This window comes from Aedes albopictus, chromosome 2 (assembly GCF_035046485.1).
Source record: "Aedes albopictus strain Foshan chromosome 2, AalbF5, whole genome shotgun sequence".
Lineage (NCBI taxonomy): Eukaryota > Metazoa > Arthropoda > Insecta > Diptera > Culicidae > Aedes > Aedes albopictus.
The window spans coordinates 282958535-282976629 of NC_085137.1; the positions used below are offsets into that span (position 1 = coordinate 282958535).

Consider the following 18095-nt stretch of genomic DNA (forward strand, 5'->3'; position numbering starts at 1 on the left):
TTTGATTCCCAGCCCCGGCACTTGCAATTTTTCGTCAGCTGCTCTTCACCGAGAGCGGCTGACATTGACCCTCTTCTGAGTCCCATGGCTCAAACGGACCCGGATACCTGGACATCGGCGAATTGCTACTCATAATGGACCCCCAATCGGACTGGAAAGGAACAACGGCCACCTATCATCCTTGTGCGCATCATTCTACCATGTAGAGTAGAAAAGTTGAAAGCAGCAGAAAGGTAACCAGTTCTATAACGTATAATAGAATACATCTAGGCTCTGTACAATACTGTAGGTACAGCTGTCAATTGAAATCGCTCACATAGTGCCCTAGTGGACAATAGAGCTGTAAAATTAGGTTAAGTGATTAAGAATAAAAAAAAAATACTCAGAGGGGTTTCTGAAAAAAAAAATCACGGAAGACTTCCTGGAGAAATTTCCAGTGGATTTTTTTTTTTAGAAAATAAAAACCATAAGTATTCCTGAAGCAACTCTCGGAGAAATCCAGCCAGCAGAAATTCTTGAAAGAATTCTTGCGGAAAATCCAGGAGCAATTCATGGAGTAATTTCCGGAGGAACTCATGCAGGGAAAATTCTCTGAGGATATCCGGAGGAATTCCTGGGGAAATTCCCAGAAGAATTCCTGGGGAAATTACCGAAGGAATGGGTCCTAGAGTGAATACTGGACATATTTCCGGAGAAACTCCCGGAGACATTTCCAGAGGAATTCCTAGAGAAATTGCCGTAGACATTTTCGGAAGAAAAAACGGAGCAATATTGTGGGGTGACAAAATTTGTCTGCAGGGGGTCAAAGACGGTGTAGCGAATAACCTAGCGAAAAAGTCTCGAATCAAAGACTCAACTATCAGACAGTTTTTAGCTTGCTTAAGAACTTTCATCATTTTATCTTATCAGGATTCTGCGATATAGAAGTTTGAAGATGTCTAACCCTGGTGCCACCTAGCGGACGATTCTCGAGCCAAAGACGCCATTGCCATATAGTTCTTAGCCTGCTGAACAACTTTGCTGAAAACGGCATGCTTGTACCTCATTAGGGTATCGAGATATACGTGTTTGAATTTTTCATATACAATGCGCCACCTAGCGGATAAATCCCAAACGAAAGACTTAACTATCAGATAGTTCTGAGCTTGCTGAAGAATTTTGCCGAAGACAGTATCATTCTATCTTATCAAGTTTCTGAGATATGAGGGTTTCAACATTTTTGACACTGGCGCCGCCTAGCGGCCGAATCGCGAACCAAAGTCGCCGTTGCCAGTTAGTTCTTAACCTGCTGAACAAATTCGCCGAAGACACTATACTTCTACCTCATCGGGATCTTGAGATATACGTTGCGCAAAGTATGTGGCCAATTTTGGTACCCCAAGACAATCCGGAATAACTCCGGAACCATGTGGACCAGGCACCCACGTCCCCGGCATCATAAACTAGGAGAGTTTTTCGGGAAGTTGTGAAAATTTCATCAAAATCCATCGAAAAACAAAAAAGTTATGACCATTTTTGTGATTTTCCGAAGGTGGAAAATGTACGTTGGCTGGATGAAGGTTAATTGTCCATTAGGTATTATGCTTATATAATATAATTTCTTTCAAGCAGTATAGCTATAGGGATGTCGCTGCTGCGCACGATAGTGCATTTATAATATAAACATGTATCGTAATATGAAATAGGCATCCCTAAGTGATTCAAAAAAAAATAAACGCCTTGGTATTCATACGAATAGACGTTAAGTAGTATTGCAAAGGAGGAGATGTGTGAATCAATAATTTCCTGCAAATTTTCCACCGAATTTATAAGTACTGTTTTTAATGTAAATAGTGGTTGGTGGTTATGCAAATTGGGTGAGGAGCAGTCGACGAAGAATCCATCCCAAGTTCTTCGGAGAAAGAGAAGCTCTCGAATAACCAGAGCGACGTCGCCGTAGCCCCAGAGCTAACCCCAGTCACCCACATCAACTCTTGGAAGTTTAGATCATCTACTCCTCAGGACTGAGAAGCTCACGATACCCCTGTTAGTTGGTGATCCTCACCCTCAGCACTCGAATAAGTGAATCTTGGCTACCTACACGAGCCAACCTGCCGGAGCTGGTCGTTGAACCGGGTGAAAAACAGTAGATCGCCGATGGCACTCCTCGCCACAACTCCACGTCTGTGGGATCAGCATGCAGGTCAGAAACCTTAATGTTATGTGTGATGTTCAGGATTTCCAAACTAATTAGAAAACCAAATTCAGATGGTCCCGGGACCGAATGAGGATAGGATAGGAGTAAGAAACGTGGAGAGTTAATATAGATTGCAATCGAACATGTAAGTGCTCCGAGACTCTGCGTTTTAGTGACAAAAGTGCTTTTGATTCAAGTGGATCTTGCGTTTTTGTTTAACAAATTAGAGAAGGTACAAGGCTGCACGAGTCCACTCACATGTTTGATTTGTTCCGGGATATCCGCACACGCTATGGCGACCTGGCTAATATCGGTTCGGTACCAAGAGAACCTTAAGTCAGAACGGAGCGGATGAAGAGGCGGCCAAGGTCAAGCTCTCGTAGGAAGGCATCATACTTCGAAAACGAGGTATTTAGGGCGGTGCTCCGCCTTGAACGGACTCAAGCGATTGTGGACCTGCGCCGCGCCTAGGCAGTGAATACAGCGAGCACGAACTGAAGAAGACCGAAACAAACAGCGGGTGGTGTTCCCCGCTGCCATATTCACGCTGATGACCGAGGTCAGGGCTAGCAAAAAGGCCAGCTTGGAGGGTCTCTGTTAGAATGACAATGTGAACCCGTGGAATGATGTCTACAGGATCATGATGGGCAAGACAATAGGTGTAATTGTTCACCGGGGAAAGCAATGTCCTTTTGCGTAGATAAGGTTCCAGGTTCGGACGGAATTCCGAGCTTGGTCTTAAAAGTAGCTATCTCAGAGACTTCTGAGATGTTCATGTCTGCTATGCAGAAATACCCGGACAAGGAAGTTTTCCCAGAGGTTTGGAAGCGGCAGAGCCTGGTTCTTTTGCAAAGGCGAGGAAACTCCGGGGATCCGTCGGCATATAGACCAATATGCTTGATCGATACGGCGGGGAAGGTGCTCGAAAAGATGAGGGTGTAAATGGTCTCTCAAGCAACTAGTTCGGTTTCCGGAAGGGGAGATCGATCGTAGCGTAGACGCTATCTTTTCGTTTACAATGACAGCCAAGATAGCGCTCCAGCGTAGGAGGAGGGCGCCTATGTGTCCAGAGCTTGGCACGGTCACACGCTTTTCCGCAGAATCGTTCATATCCTCCACAGAATCCATTTAGAATCAGTATATTCATTGGCGTAACTAGAGGGGGGGCCAGGGGGGCCAGGCCCCCCCCATAATCCGCCAGGCCCCCCCCAGAAATTTTTCATGACTTTATATATGGAAATTAGAAAAAATCTGAAAACCACTGTCGTGGTGACAAACATAGATCTATATTCTCAATTTAGTTGAAAATCGGAGTTTTCGACTAGCGAAGTTGGATTTTTCTCCAAATCCGTGCGTCGGACCTAACTTCGGAAGTGGTGTGCTGTATAGCTGTTTGCGGGTTTCAACTGCACGTACAGTAATAGAAATTTATTTGGCATAATATGTGTTTAAATTGACAGTTATTGGAGACAATTCTCAACTTGTCACTCATTACAAGATCATTGTCCAAAATGGTCTAGGTAATTAGTTAGTTTTGTTTGGAAATATTATAAAATCAGAATTATATAAAAAGAAATACTTTGTACATCTTCTTTTATAAATCGCTGAGAAATTAAATCTAAATGATAATTTCCAGGAATTCCTGGATAGGTATCTTTAAGAATCTTTGAATTTTCTAGCAGCATACTGCAAAATATGGTTAAGTGCTTCTTTATGGAAATCAAGTATCATGTGGGAAAAAACTCTGGTTGAATTTGCAATGGAATTCCAGCAAAAGTTTGTGAATTCCTAGTGAGAATAGATGTACGTAGCTGAAGCGTAAACGCGAGTGTATTCATTAAAACCATGCTAGAGGTGATTTCTAGTCGGTCACTATTAATTTCTTTTATTTCGTGGGCCAGGGGTATTTTTGCGTCTATCAAACAACGCACAAATTCAAATGGTCATTGAGGAAGTTTTAATATATTTAAAAGCTAGTGCTGCAAGATGTAATCGTAAGTTTGAAGGCATTCATGATTGGACTTGTAAAAGACTTGGTATTCATGAGATAATTGTGAAAAAAATCCTGGATGACTTCTTGGAGAATTTATTTGCTTCTATGTCCCTCTAAAATTATCGAAAAGAATTTCAATACAAATCGCTGGAGGAATTCCTCTAGAAATCCTTCAAATTATTCAAAAAATCTATAAGTAATCCTAAAAAACCCTGGGGTGAATCCCTGAAAAACATTATGAACGGAATACTGTAATTTTTCAACAAACCGCTGAATAAATTTTTAAAAACATCCCGAGAGAAATTTCAGAAGAAATCATTACAAGAATTCTCGGAGCAATATCTGCAGGAATCCCTGGAGTAATTTCATTGGCGTATCTAGGATTTTTGACGATGATACTACGACAATTACTTTTGGAATTCTTTCAAAATTTTATTCGGGAACTCCTTTGAGGATCTCTTCGAAATTTTTTTGTGAATGTTTGTGAAAATTTTTAAAGAATATATTTCGGCAATTTATTTTGAAATTGCATTTAGCCAATTAAAAAAGCCTTGATGTTTTCTTTACGAATTCCACCGGTAATGAATTCCTTTGCAACTACTTTGAAAGATTTTTTTATCTGTATTAACGAGATTTTTAGCCCTTTTTTTTAATTTCTGTGGTAGTTTCATTGGAATTTAATTTATTTATTTCTATAGTTTTTTTTTATAATTTCAATAGCTATTCTTCTGAAATTATTTTAGCAATTTTTTCCAGTTGTTTTGCAAATTTCTCAGGCAATTTCATCGTGATTACTTTTGCAATTCTTTATGATTTAATTCTAGTTATATCTATTGCTTCCGAAAATTGCTGAATTGAAAAATCAGAAACTCTAAACTGGGCTTGCTTGAAGAAAATCCTATGAAATTCACGGAAAACTTCCCGACAAATTCCAAAAGAAATTACTGGAAAAATTTCCATCAAAATTACCTTAGAACTTTCGAAGTTGTGGAGTGGACCTGGTGTGATGGTTAGATCACTTGACTATCACGCCGTGGACCTGGGATCGAATCCCACTCCCGACAAACTTACAAAACAATGTGATCCCTGGAAGAATCAAAGGCATTTCTGAAAGTATCCAAGGAAAATTGCATAGAAGAATCCCAGCAAGAATACCAGAAGAAATCCCTATAGGGATTCCTGCAGGTATCACAATAAGAATTTCTGGAGGAGACCTAGGAGGCATTGCTGACACATTAGAGGCAGCAGGAATCGCTTATGGAATCCTAGGAGGAGCTCCTGGATGAAAGTCAAGAGGGGTTCCTGGAGGAATCCAGTGATAAATATTTGGAGAAATCCCAGGAAAAAAATCCTGGAAAGATTTCCAGGAAGAAACACTGAAAGCAATGCTCCTATGAAGATTGCCTTGAATAATCCCAGCAAGTTTTTGGAGGAATCCCTGGAGAATTCCGTGAAGAATCCCAAGAAGAATTCCGTGAGGTATTTCAGTAAGTATTTCTGGAGGAGTCCTAGGAAGAATTGCCGGAAGAACCACAGCAGGAATATCTTAAAAAAAAAAAAAAAAGACGCGGACACCGTCTTCAGCCAGAGGCTGCACAGACTGAATGAAACCTAAACACTAGACAAGGGACAAACGGAGCATGCACCAGTGGATACGGAGAAGAAACTATTCTTACGAAAAGTTTCATCGCCCGGAGCGGGAATCGAACCCTCACCCCATAGCATGGTGCGATTAGAAGCTTGGTGACCCTAACCGCACGGCTACGAGGCTCCACTCTTGAGAAATCCAGCTGAAATTCCTGGAGGAAGAGCATGAGAAGCTTATGAGAGAATCCTTGGTTAAAAATTCCTGGAGGAATCACCGGAGAGCTTCTGAAGAAATCACAGGAAAAACCTCAAGAGGTATTATTTGCAGGATTCTGGGATGTAGCATTGTAGAAATCTCAGCATAAATCCTAGGAGTAATTGCTGGAGGAAATTACACAGGAAATGCCTGGGAGTATCCAAAGAAAAAATCCTTGGAATACCTAGAGAAGTCCTTGCAAGAACCGTTAAAGGTATTTTGAAAGAATTTATGAAGGCCCTGGTTGAATCGCAGAAGGAATTTCTGAAGAAATCTCAGGAAGATTTTCCAGAAGAATTTAAGCCACAATGCTAGGATAAATTCGTATAGGAACCACTAGAAGAATTTCTGGACGTATTCTAGTAAGAATTTATGGAGGAATTGCTGGAAGAACCGCAGGAAAACTTGTTTGAGGCATCCTTGAAAGAAGGCCAAAAGGAGTTTATGCAGGAATTTCTGGAGGAATCTTTGGATAAAATCTCTGAAGGAATTCCTGGATGAGTGCTCCAGCTGGAATTCATAGAGGAAGGGCAATAGAAGTTTTTGGAGAAATCTTCTGTGGAATTTCTGGAAGAAACTCTGGAGGAAGTCCTGGATAAATCCTTGAAGAAATCTCTGGAAGAATCACCGAAGGGATTTTTAGAAAAATCCAAGGGAGATGTTCCGGAAGAATTTCTGGAACTTCCCTAGTAGAATACCTGAACGTACCATATTGGGATTTTTTGGAGGAGTTCTAAGAGAAATTGCTGCAAGAATCGCAGCAAGAGTTGCTTGAGGAATCCTAGCCACAATTCCCGGAGGAAGGCCAATATAAGCTCCTGAAGAAATTGCATGATAAATTTCTGGAAGAATATCTGAATAAAATCTCTGAAGGAATTCCTGAAAGAATCATCGGAGAAACTTCTGAAAGGATCCCAGGAAGATTGTCTTGGATAATCCCGCAAGAAATTCCTGAAGGAATCCCAACAGAATTTTTTAGAGGAATCCCTAGAAGAATTCCGAGAATTTCCTAAGAAATCCTAGGAGAAAATGCTGGACCAATCTTTGCAGAAATTTCTAGTATGCACAGGGGGTAGCCAAAATGTTTGGGATAGGCAACTTTTTTTCTCTCACAATAAAGTTCAACATGCTATTATTTTTCATAGAGTGCATCGAAAAATCTCAAATTTTGTCTGTTTCCGGTAAAACACTATTTTGAGGCCAAATAATTTTTGAGCTGTTATATCTCAGAAACCAGTGAACCAAATTGAATGAACTTTTGAACCCTCTGTACAACTCCATCAGGACTGCCTGGAGAATCCTAAGGAAAGTTCATTGAAAGAAAAACCGGTAGGAATCCATAAGAAAACCTAGAGAAATCACTGTATAAATAGATAGAGGTATTTCTGGAGAAATCCATAGAGAGTCTGTTGATTCTAAGGATAATTTATCCTAAACGCCAAAACGTACAACAAGTATTTAAGTAATTCTGAGTGTGCTTAAGTTTGGTTGAAATGTGCCATTAATAAATATTAGAATTATTGTGTTAAGTTTTAAATTTTAGGTGTCTGTCAAGAAAAGATTCTAGGGGGTGCCAAATTTGTTCTAGGGGGTGCCAGGCACCCCTGGACCCCCCCTATCTACGCCAATGAGTAATTTGTGGAAGTATACCTGGAGGTATCCCTGGATGAATTCCTGGAGGAATCCGAAAAGCAATTATGCTAGGAATTTCAGGAAAAAAATCTGAAGAATCCGCATCAGAAATCCCAGGAGAAATTACTAGATAATTTTTTAGATGAATCCTTGGAGGAATTTCTGGATGCATTCCTGGAGGAATCCTTAGAGAAATTCTTCAAGAAATCACAGGAGGAGTTCCTAGATGTATTTCTGGAGGATATCCGGGAGAACCTTCTGGAAAAATTTCATGCGGAATCTCTGGAAAAGTTCCTGGACTAATGCCTGGAGCATTAGGGGATTTTTTTTTATTATCGTACAAATTGGTATGAAATTTCTGAAGGTTAATGAAATTAGGTAGGGATCATATATAGCTTAGCTTAGCTTAGCTTAGACTGACTGCACACATCTATGGTTGCTATTCCGTGATTGACCCGAACCAATGACAGTTGCACAATGAATAACAGAATAATTGACTGGGAGTGGTCAATATTCTCACTGTGCACGCTTCAGAGACTCTCTTTAACGGTACAATAACGGCACCGGCCACGTCCTTGCAGTCAGGTTGGAAGAGGGAAGGAATATTAGTAACAACCTTTGTTAAGTGAAGGCCCGCGTTTACCGCTGCGACTCCACCAAAGGCTACAGGAAGAAGTGTTTGTTAGTAGGAAAGGTATCGTTGGGTCTGGATTCACTTTGATAAGTAATATGACCTTCGTGTCATGCTGGTTGCCGCATTGGTAGGGATCATATATATTTGAAAAACTAAATTGAAAAAAATCAGGGTCGCCTAATTTTCTGGAAAACTCCAGTGAAAATCAAACATTTTCCACAGACACCACCTACTTTGAAAAATCATAGAACGAAGCATCATAGGCACATTTTTTTGTGAAATCATAAGCAAATTTTCTCAGCAATTCCAAGATGGATTTCTGGAGGAAAACCTAGAAAATTTTTTGGACAAATTCCTGGCGGATTCCCTGGAAAAGTTAATGGATTGATTGATTGATTTGTCTTTTTTAAAGAGACTTTCAGCCCTTGACTCCAAAGTTAATGGATAAATTTCTGAAGGAGGCATCCCTGGAGAAGTTTCTGGAGTAATGCCTGGAGCATTAGAGAAATTTCTGATGAAATTCCAAGATAATTTTCTAGAAGAATTCCCAGAGGAATTTCTGGAGGAATTCCAGGAGGAGTTCTTGGAGAAATCTCGCTGAAGAACTCTTAGAGAAATCCCTGCAGGAATTTCTGGTATATTCTTGGAGGAATTCATGGTGGAATTTCTAGAAGAACCCGTGAAATAACTCCTGGACGGATTTCTAAAGGAATCCCTGGAGTTGAAATTCATGGATTTATTCCTAGAGGAAACCTGAAAGAATTTCCGGAGGAATCCCTTGGAAAAATTCCTATAGAATTTCCTGAGGAATCTCCTGAAAGAATATCGGAAGCAATCTCTAAAGGATTTTGTGCAGAAATTCCTGGAGGAATGCTGTAGGAATTTCCGAAGAAATTCCTGGAGGGATTCCTGGATCAATTTCTAAAGAAATCCCTGTAGAAATTTCTGAAGAAATACCTACGGTAAATCTTAGTGGAATTTCTTGAGGAGCCCCTCGAGACACTGCGGTAGTAATTTCTGAGGAATTCCTGAAGGACTATCTGATGGAATTCCTGGAGTATTTCTGAAGAAACCTCATAAGGAATTCCCACAAAATTTCTTAGAGAAATTTCTACAAAAATTCCTGAAAGAATCCCTGAAGATATTCTTGGAAAGAACCCTGGAGAAATCCCTGAAACAAAATTCTGGAGAAACCTTAGGAGGGATTCCTGGAGGAACTTCCGGACAAGTTCCAGGTGGAATTTCAGGAGGAATTTCTGGACAAATCTTTATAGGAAATCTTGGGGAAATTCCATGGAACTATTCATGGATGAATTCCAGGAGGAATCCCTTAATCAATTTGGAAGAAATCCATGAATATATTCATAAAGAAATTCCTAAAGAAATTCAGAGAGAAATTCCTAGAAGAATTCTGAGAGGAATTTCTAATGGAGTTCCAGAAATAATTTCCAGAGGAATTTCTGGAGGACTTACAGGAGCAATTTCAGAAGGAATTTCTGGAAAAATTACTGGAGAAATCATCGGAGGAATTTCTGGAGGAATCCATGAAATAATTCCTGGAGGAATGTGTAGAGGAAACCTCGGAGAAGAAATTCCTGGATTAATTCTTGGGGGAAACCCTGGAAGGATTTCTGGAGGAATTCCCGGAACATTTCCTGAAGGAATTGCTGTACGAATTTCTGAAGAAATTCCTGGAGAAATTCCTGGATCCATTCCTGAATAAATTACCGAAAGTATTCCTGAAGAAATACCTGGGGTAATTTTTGGTGAAATTCGTGGTAGAACTCCTTGAGGAGTCCCTGGAGAAATACCTGGATGAAATCCTGGAAGAATGCCAGGAGGAATACCTGGATTAATTCTTGAATAAATTCCAGAAAGAATTTGTGGGGAAATTTTAAAAGAATCCCTTGAGGATTTCCTGGAGGATTCATGAAAAAATATTTGAAGGAATTTTTAGAGATATCAAAGAAGGAAATCATTCAGGAATCCCAGGAAGAATTATTGGAATATTTCTTGGATAAACGCCGGGAGGAATTCTTGGGGTAGTTTCTAAATGAATCCCTGGAGGATTTTCTAGATAAATTCTTGGAGAAATTGCGGTAGTAATTTCTGAAGGAATCCTGGATTAATGCATGGAGGAATCCCTATAGAAATCTCTGGAGGAACTTCTAGAGGAATGTCTGGAGTACCCCTGAATAAATTCCTGGAGATATGCCTGTATCAACTCCTGGAGGAATCTCTCGAGAAATTCCTTAAGAAATCCCTGGAGGATACCCTGGGGAATTTCCTTGAAAAATCCCTGGAGAAATTCCTGGACTAATGCCTGGAGTAATCTCTGGATACATTTCTAGATGAGTTCCTGGTGGAGTTTTCAGAAGAATTCTGGGAGCAATCTAGTGGAGTTTGGAGTTTTTAGAAGAACTCCCGAAGCAATCTCTAGATGAATTGCTGGAGAAATTCCGGGATGAGTCCATGGAGAAACTCCCAGGAGAAATTTCTTAAGGAACCTCTTGGAAAATTCCTAGAGGAATCCTTAGAGAAATTCTAGGAAGAATCCCTGGGAAAATTCTTTGAAAAATCCTTGGAGGAATCCCTGAAGCAATTTCTGAAGAAACCTCAGGAGGAATGCCTGGAAAGTTCTGGACAAATTCCTGCAGGAAATTCTGGATAAATTCCTTGCGGAATCCCAGGAAGAATTCCTGGATTAATCTGTAAATGAATTTTTGTGGAAATTCCTTGGAACTGTCCCTGGAAGAATTCTTGAATGAATTCCTGGAGGAATCTCGAGAGAAATTCTGGAAGCAGCTAATGGAGGAATTTCTGAAGAAATTCCAAATGAAATTTCTGAAGAAGTTGCAAGAGAAATTTCTGAAGAAAATCCAAGAGAAATTTCTAGAGGAATTCCCAGAGGAATTTTTACAGGAATTTCAGGAGGAATTCCTGAAGGAATTGCGGTAGTAATTTCTGAAGGAATTCCTATGGGAGTTCCTGGATCAATTCCTGGAGGACTTTTTGAAGGGATTGTTGGGGTAATACTTAAGTAATCTCTGGAGGAATTCCTGGAGGCATCCTTAGAGGAATTTCTAGAGAATTACTTGGAAGAATCCCTGGGGGAATTCTTGCAAAAAAAAAACCTGGAGGAATCCCTGAAACAATTTCTAGGAGAACCTCAGGAGGAATTCCTGGACAAATCTCTATAGGAAATCTTGGGGAAAATCCGTGGAACTATTCATGGAAGAACTGCAGGAGGAATCCTTAAATGAATATCTGGAGAATCCCTGAATGAATTCCTGGAAGAATCTCTAGAGGAATTCTGGAAGGAATCTATGGAGAAATTTCTGAAGGAATTCCTGGAGATTTTTTTAGAGGAATTCAGAAAGGAATTTCTGGTGGAGTTCCAGGAGGATTTTCTGGAGGAATTACTGCAGGAATCATCGGTGTCATTCCTGGAGGGATCCATGAAATAAATCCTGGAGGAATGTGCAGAGGAAACCCTAGAGAAGAAATTCCTGGAAGAATTTTCGTAGGAATTCATGGAAGAATTCCTGGATCCAAACTTAAATAAATTCCTGGAGTAATTCTTGAGGAAATACCTGGGGTAATACCTGGAGCAATTCTTGGTAGAACTCTTGCAGAAGTCTCTGAATTAAGCTATGGAAAAAATCTTGGAGGAATTGTTCGTACTCATATAGTTTACAAAACTATGAACAAATCTGAAACAGACATTTTGATTACTCAAAACTACAATACTGATTTGCATATTCACATATGCACATATGCGCTTAAAATTCATCTCAAGTCAGGCCCCCCTGGGCCCCCTCCAGGAAAAAATCCTAGTTACGCCAATGAGTATATTAGTTTGACTGAACGTAGAATAAGGAAAAAAACGATTCTTATTTTATCTACAAAGTCTAGACATGCTTATCTGTGCTTGGTGGGACGAGTTTTTCTAAATACTTTATTTCCTATAATAATCTTCGTAAAGGATCATGTTTTCCATCCTTTTTCTTGTCTCCGTTTCAGCTAAATTCGTGACAAATGTTTCAGGATGAATGGTGGACCAAAACATTCGAAGAATGATTTAATGAGTCACACTTTTCTTTCGGTTGGTTACCTTAACAACTTGAGATGCATAAGGTTCCATTACCTCCCAGACAGACGACGATGGGCAGAATTGTAAATGAAAACATATCGATGTTCGTGTTCTCGCTAATGTACCCCAGTGACTTGGAGGGATGGGAAAAAGGTCGTCCTCCTTATCGCTTCCGTAAAAAATAAACTCTGATCTCCGGCTACACAATGTTGTTCGCTTATCCTTCGTCCTGTTTCCCATCGAATGGTGTAGCTAGTTCCATGGCAAATAGAGTAGACTCCACACATGCCCGAGGACATCGTACCTAGTAATGGAAGAAAGGATGAATCGCCGACGTTTGCGATGTTGTTGTTCAATTTTTTTTCTGCTCGTTTTCCCTCAGCTTGTAAGTGATATTCCAGGTAGGAATCGGACATGGACCGTACACGGATTGGCGCCACGGGAGATTTCCGTCCTCGGACACACAGGTCTTCGCTCTGCTGGTTGGGCGATGAAACATATGAAACATAAATGCGACCTGGTGGAAGCAATGGAATAAGCATAACAACCTCGAAGCAAAGCAAGGTGGGCATAAAATGCGATGCTGTAGTGGATTTTTTTGCACTTGTTCTCTTGGGACATGGTAATTGATATATTAGTATTGTTTTTTTCCTTGGATTACCTAACTCTTTATTGTAAGGTATGATATAACGCTGTGTTTTGAACTTCTATATCTAAACTGATATTTTTCAGAATGGGGAAGATTTTAAAAACCTGAACGGTGAACTAAGCTGGATGTGTATGTACAACGTTTTTTTATGACATCGATAGCAACGTCAATGGCAAAGAATCTTCTTCCATTTTGCATCCGATTCACTAGTTAACAGCAATTTTGAACTCGGTAAGCTGATGATCATTTTTGGTGTGGAATCATGCCCTGAGTTCAAAAACGCAAAGGAATAAAATTACAGTAGAGCGGATTTTTTTTTTCAACTTTCCATACAAGGTTTATGATTTGAAATCGATTTTCGTTCTATTTTTAAGCAACGTCGCTCACTTCACACATCTCATTCTCCGTAATCAATGCTCCGATTAAGCTGGATTTTTTTTTTTTACTGTAACTCGCCTACATATGATATGTCTAGGAGACGTTGAGAAAGAATTTTTAGATTGATTTTTTCTTACTGAAAAAAATACATTTCTTCATATATTTTTGGAAATTTAGCTAAAATTTAAGGAGATCGTCCCTAAAACTCGCCAATATCTTAAATTTCATCAATCTGACGCAAAACCTGCATTCAGATGATCGAATGGTATTGTATTCAGCTTTTTATTTTTCACACAAGATATATATATATATATATACAGCCATTCCATAGAAAAACGATATAGTGCATCTCTGATTGTCGTGAAATTTGGTGGGCTTGTAGTTCTTCGGAAATAATTAGACCCGTATTTTTTTATTTCGTCATAAGGGTGACCAATTTTCATATAGGGTGGTCCAAAAAATTAAGGTTTTTCAAAACTAAAAATTTAAAAAAAATCGTAACTTTTGAACCAGTTGACCGATTTTAAACTTCTTTTTTTGTTTAAAAGCTATTGAATGGTTAAAATATAAAGAGTACTATAGAATATGCAAATATATTAGTTTTTTCACGTTTTCATGGTCTCGGGACCAAAGAGGAACCCTGGCTTTATATTTTTATCAGAAAATTCAGGAAATTTGGCGTAACATATCAAAAAATCAGAGATGTATGTTTTTTAGTTTTTGAGATATGATTTTTGAAATTAAAAGGTCAAATTTTCCCATACAAGACACTTTTTTAAATTTGATTTTATTTTGATTCCTTATAATATTAAGGATACCAAAACCACCAGGAATCACTTTAAAAAGCAATACTATGCATAGTTTTATGAGAAGTTGCAATTTCAAGCAATTTTAGAGTAGCTAGTACTAAAATATATGACTCTCTATATTCAAAACATCATATCTCAAAAACAAAACAACATACATTTCTGATTTTTTGATATAGATATATTATTTATTATTATTATTATTATTTATTATTACTATGTCTTTGATAAAAAAAATCGTACAGACTGGTTCTTAATCTAATTTATTAACCTATTCCTAAAGTTCTCCTTCGTCATGCCAAAATCGAACATGTTGCTAACTTCATTAAACACTCGTATGCAGGAGCTCAAAGGATTGTTGTGGCCGTAGTTTGTTCTATACCCAGGAACAATAAGGAAGTCGTTTTGTCGAAGTTGACGCGTCGGTACATTCAATGACAGCTGCCGTAGGAGATCCGGACTGTCAATATTGTTCTGCAATAAATCGAACACGACTAGCTGCTGTGACTTTTTACGCCTATCAGAGAGCAGTTCCAGATCGATTAGGCGGCAGCGTGCAGGGTAGTCCGGGAGATGCTCAGGATCGTTCCATGGTAGATTGCGAAGCGCAAAACGTATGAAGCACCTCTGGACGCGTTCGATGCGGATTATCTACGAAGCGTGATACGGATTCCAAATCGGAGCTGCATATTCCAAGATGCTACGCACCAGGGCACAGAACAATGACTTAAGCGTGTACGGGTCGGTGAAGTGCGTTGCGTTGCGGCGAAGAACGGAGAATGCTTTCGCAGTTGTTACGGACACGTGCTCGTTGAAGCGAAGTTGGCTGTCAATGGTCACACCCAGATCGTGAATTGACTGCACACCTTCTAACTGGATGGAACCCATCTGGTACTGGTGGATTACCGAGCTGCATTCGCGACTAAACGTTATAACCTTACATTTATTGATATTCACGTTCATTCCATTTTCGCGGCACCAGCACAACAGCTCGTTAATATCCGTCTGAAGTGCAAGGCAGTCTAGAACCGTGGCAATGACTCTGAACATTTTAATATCGTCAGCGAACAACAGCTTTCCTGAGGAGATCCGAGGGCACAAATCGTTGATGTACAGCACGAAAATTAGGGGGCCTAGGACACTACCTTGCGGAACGCCAGATGGTATGTCAAAGGAATTCGAGCACGCAGAATTCACTTTTACAAATGCTTTGCGATCAGATAGATACGACATCAGCCATTCAGTAAACCAATCAGGAAAACCAACTTGTTTGAATTTTTCAACGGCGTACCTGTGAGGAACAGTGTCGAACGCTTTCGAAAAGTCTATGTAGATCGAGTCAACTTGCATTCGGCGTTCCATTTCTTTGAATAGTACGGAAGTGTAGCATAACAAATTTGTCGTGGTGGAGCGATGAGGTAGAAAGCCATCTTGGTACTCCGAGATTAGCGGTTTAGCAGCGTTGATCACAATCTCATGTATTAGAGTTTCGAAAACCTTACCCAGGCAACAAAGAATCGAGATACCACGGTAGTTTTCCACATGACTCAATGTTCCGATTTTATGAATGGGTATCATGAAGGCGATTTTCCATTAACTTGGAAAAGTTTTTTCCTCTAAGGAACGGTTGAACAGCAGCATTACAGGCACCACCAATGACCTGGCACAGTTTTTCAATAGTAACGGCGGCAGATCGTCGACGCCGGCACCTTTTGAAGCATCCAACATTGTCAGTGCTCGTAATACATCGTCGTATGAGAAATTGCAAGGCGGTAGATCAACGTTATAGGAAGGCACTTGACTAAAGCACCCTGGCCGAAGTTGCGGGGCCGTCGCCCTGTACACGCTTTGGAAAAAACTGGAAAACAGATTTGCGGCTTCCTCGGGTGTGTTAGCCGTAACATCGCCGTATGTCACGTTTAACGGAACTCGATTACCTGATCGTTGGGACTTGACGTACTTCCAAAACATCGTAGGGTTCCGCTTAAGGTTGGATTCTAATCTACTTACGTACTTGGTAGGTCGATGTGAGCAGTTCGTTGTACGCCGACTCAACCGAGCGGAGCATCTCTCTATTTACGTTAGATTTATCAGAAAAGAAGCGATGACACACCTTTCTGAGTCTGTTTCGCAGATTACGCAGTTCAGCCGTCCACCAAGGATGGTTTTTAATGCATCCAAAGACCGTCGACGAGGCACATGCAAAGCTAGAATCTCAGAAAGCTTGTCGTAAAACATGAACACATTTGCGTCGACTGAACAACCATTTAGGTAGTGCTCCCAGTCAACAGATGCCAATATGGTGTTGAGATGCTCATAATTACATCGCTTGAAGTCAAGTTCGGGAGTGCTGGATTCCGAAACAACCTGGGCAAGCACAGAGCTGCGAGTGTCTAGCTGCAGTACGAGTGGCGGATGATAATCGTCTGAAGTTAAAATCGGATGCGGAGACTGCAGTACTTCGAAATCGTTAGGGGAATTCGAGAAACCAGATCAAGCACGTTTCCGCTAGAGTTGACAGAGGGATTTAGTTGCACCAGACCACACGACGACAAGGAATCTACAAGAATCAGTTCCGGCTCACTGGAAGCGTTCAAGGACAGGTATCCATTGATGTCATCATCGAAGCACAACTTCAGGCGGGGAAGATTGTAGTCTCCCAGTATCAATATAACGTCGATATCTGCAGCTTGATCGGCAATCCTCTGTGCAGCCATAGCATGCTCTGAATAAAGTGCTGCTTCAGAACAGGGGCGCAAATAAACGTTGTAAACGTATAAGGATCGAACAGCAACTTGCTCTAGGTGCTCACAATCCACCAGAGACACAGCCGAGCATTGTAGTCCACATTTGACCGCGACGAGAGCTCCCCCACCTCTCGACAGGTCGCTTGTAGCTGCACTACGATCACAGCGAAAAATCGAGTAGTCAGACGTGAGTTCCGAATCGTTAATGTCAGGTCGGAGCCATGTTTCCGTGAAAATGATAACGTCGTAATCGGAGGAAGACAAGCGCAGCTTCAAATTTGTTGTCTTGGTGCGTAATCCACGGTTGAAATCCGCAGAAATATCCGCTGAAACCGGAAGGTGGATCAGGTGCTGGACTGTTCGCTATTACATCATACTTGCCGTGAGTGGATGGTTGGAAGACCCCTCCTCCATTCCCACACACAGGACCAGGACGGCTGTTGAACGCTGGCGGGATAGGCTCGACTGTGGCAGGGGGAGTTGGGGCTTCCATGGAGCTTTCATTGTTGCGTCCCGGTTGCCAATCGTTGTCAAGATATAGATATAATATAGATTTAGATATGAATTTGAATTTGAATTTAAATTTAAGTAAATTCCATACTCTCAAAAGATGTAAAACTCAATATTAACCCTAAAAGGAATACCTTCATGGCCTCAGTTTCGTCACCTCGCTGTGTGTGTTCCATCAAAGACGAGCTCTGAAAGGCGCCTGGGGTCCAATGGACCCCAGGTATCCCTTTTAGGGTTAAGCTGAAACTCAAAAACTACTCTACTTAAAATTTTTTGAAGCACGGTATCGAAATCAGTGCATAATTGTACTTCAAAAATTTTGGTCGTAGACAGAAGTTCACGACTTCCGTTTTACATATTTTGTAAAAGTGTTACCAGGTATTGACATAATTCACCGTCAACGAACTGAGCTTTTGTTCATGCAAAATGTTATTATTTTTAAAACCTTCTAGAAATATTTAGAATTGAAGGCCCAATAGAATAGACTAGGAAAAGGAAACGTACTTATTTTCACCATGTTTGATACTGGGAATCATTCGGAGTTTCATTGGCTTAGATTATGTACACTGAGGTCTTTTTACAAAAGGGATGCATACGCATCGTGTAATAAAACGTCTAAACCTGGGTTAGTTCG

The 18095-nt window shown here is 40.4% G+C and overlaps 1 protein-coding gene across 1 annotated transcript; it reads right to left on the reverse strand.

The window, feature by feature from the left end:
* Window positions 1-14855: 14855 nt before the first annotated feature.
* LOC134286609 (uncharacterized) lies at window positions 14856-16272 on the reverse strand. The gene is made up of 2 exons (XM_062848242.1): window positions 16215-16272; window positions 14856-15283 (listed from the first exon to the last, which is right to left on the reverse strand). The coding sequence occupies exons 1-2, from the start codon at window positions 16270-16272 to the stop codon at window positions 14856-14858; spliced, it is 486 nt and encodes a 161-aa protein (XP_062704226.1).
* Between the last annotated feature and the right edge of the window lie 1823 nt (window positions 16273-18095).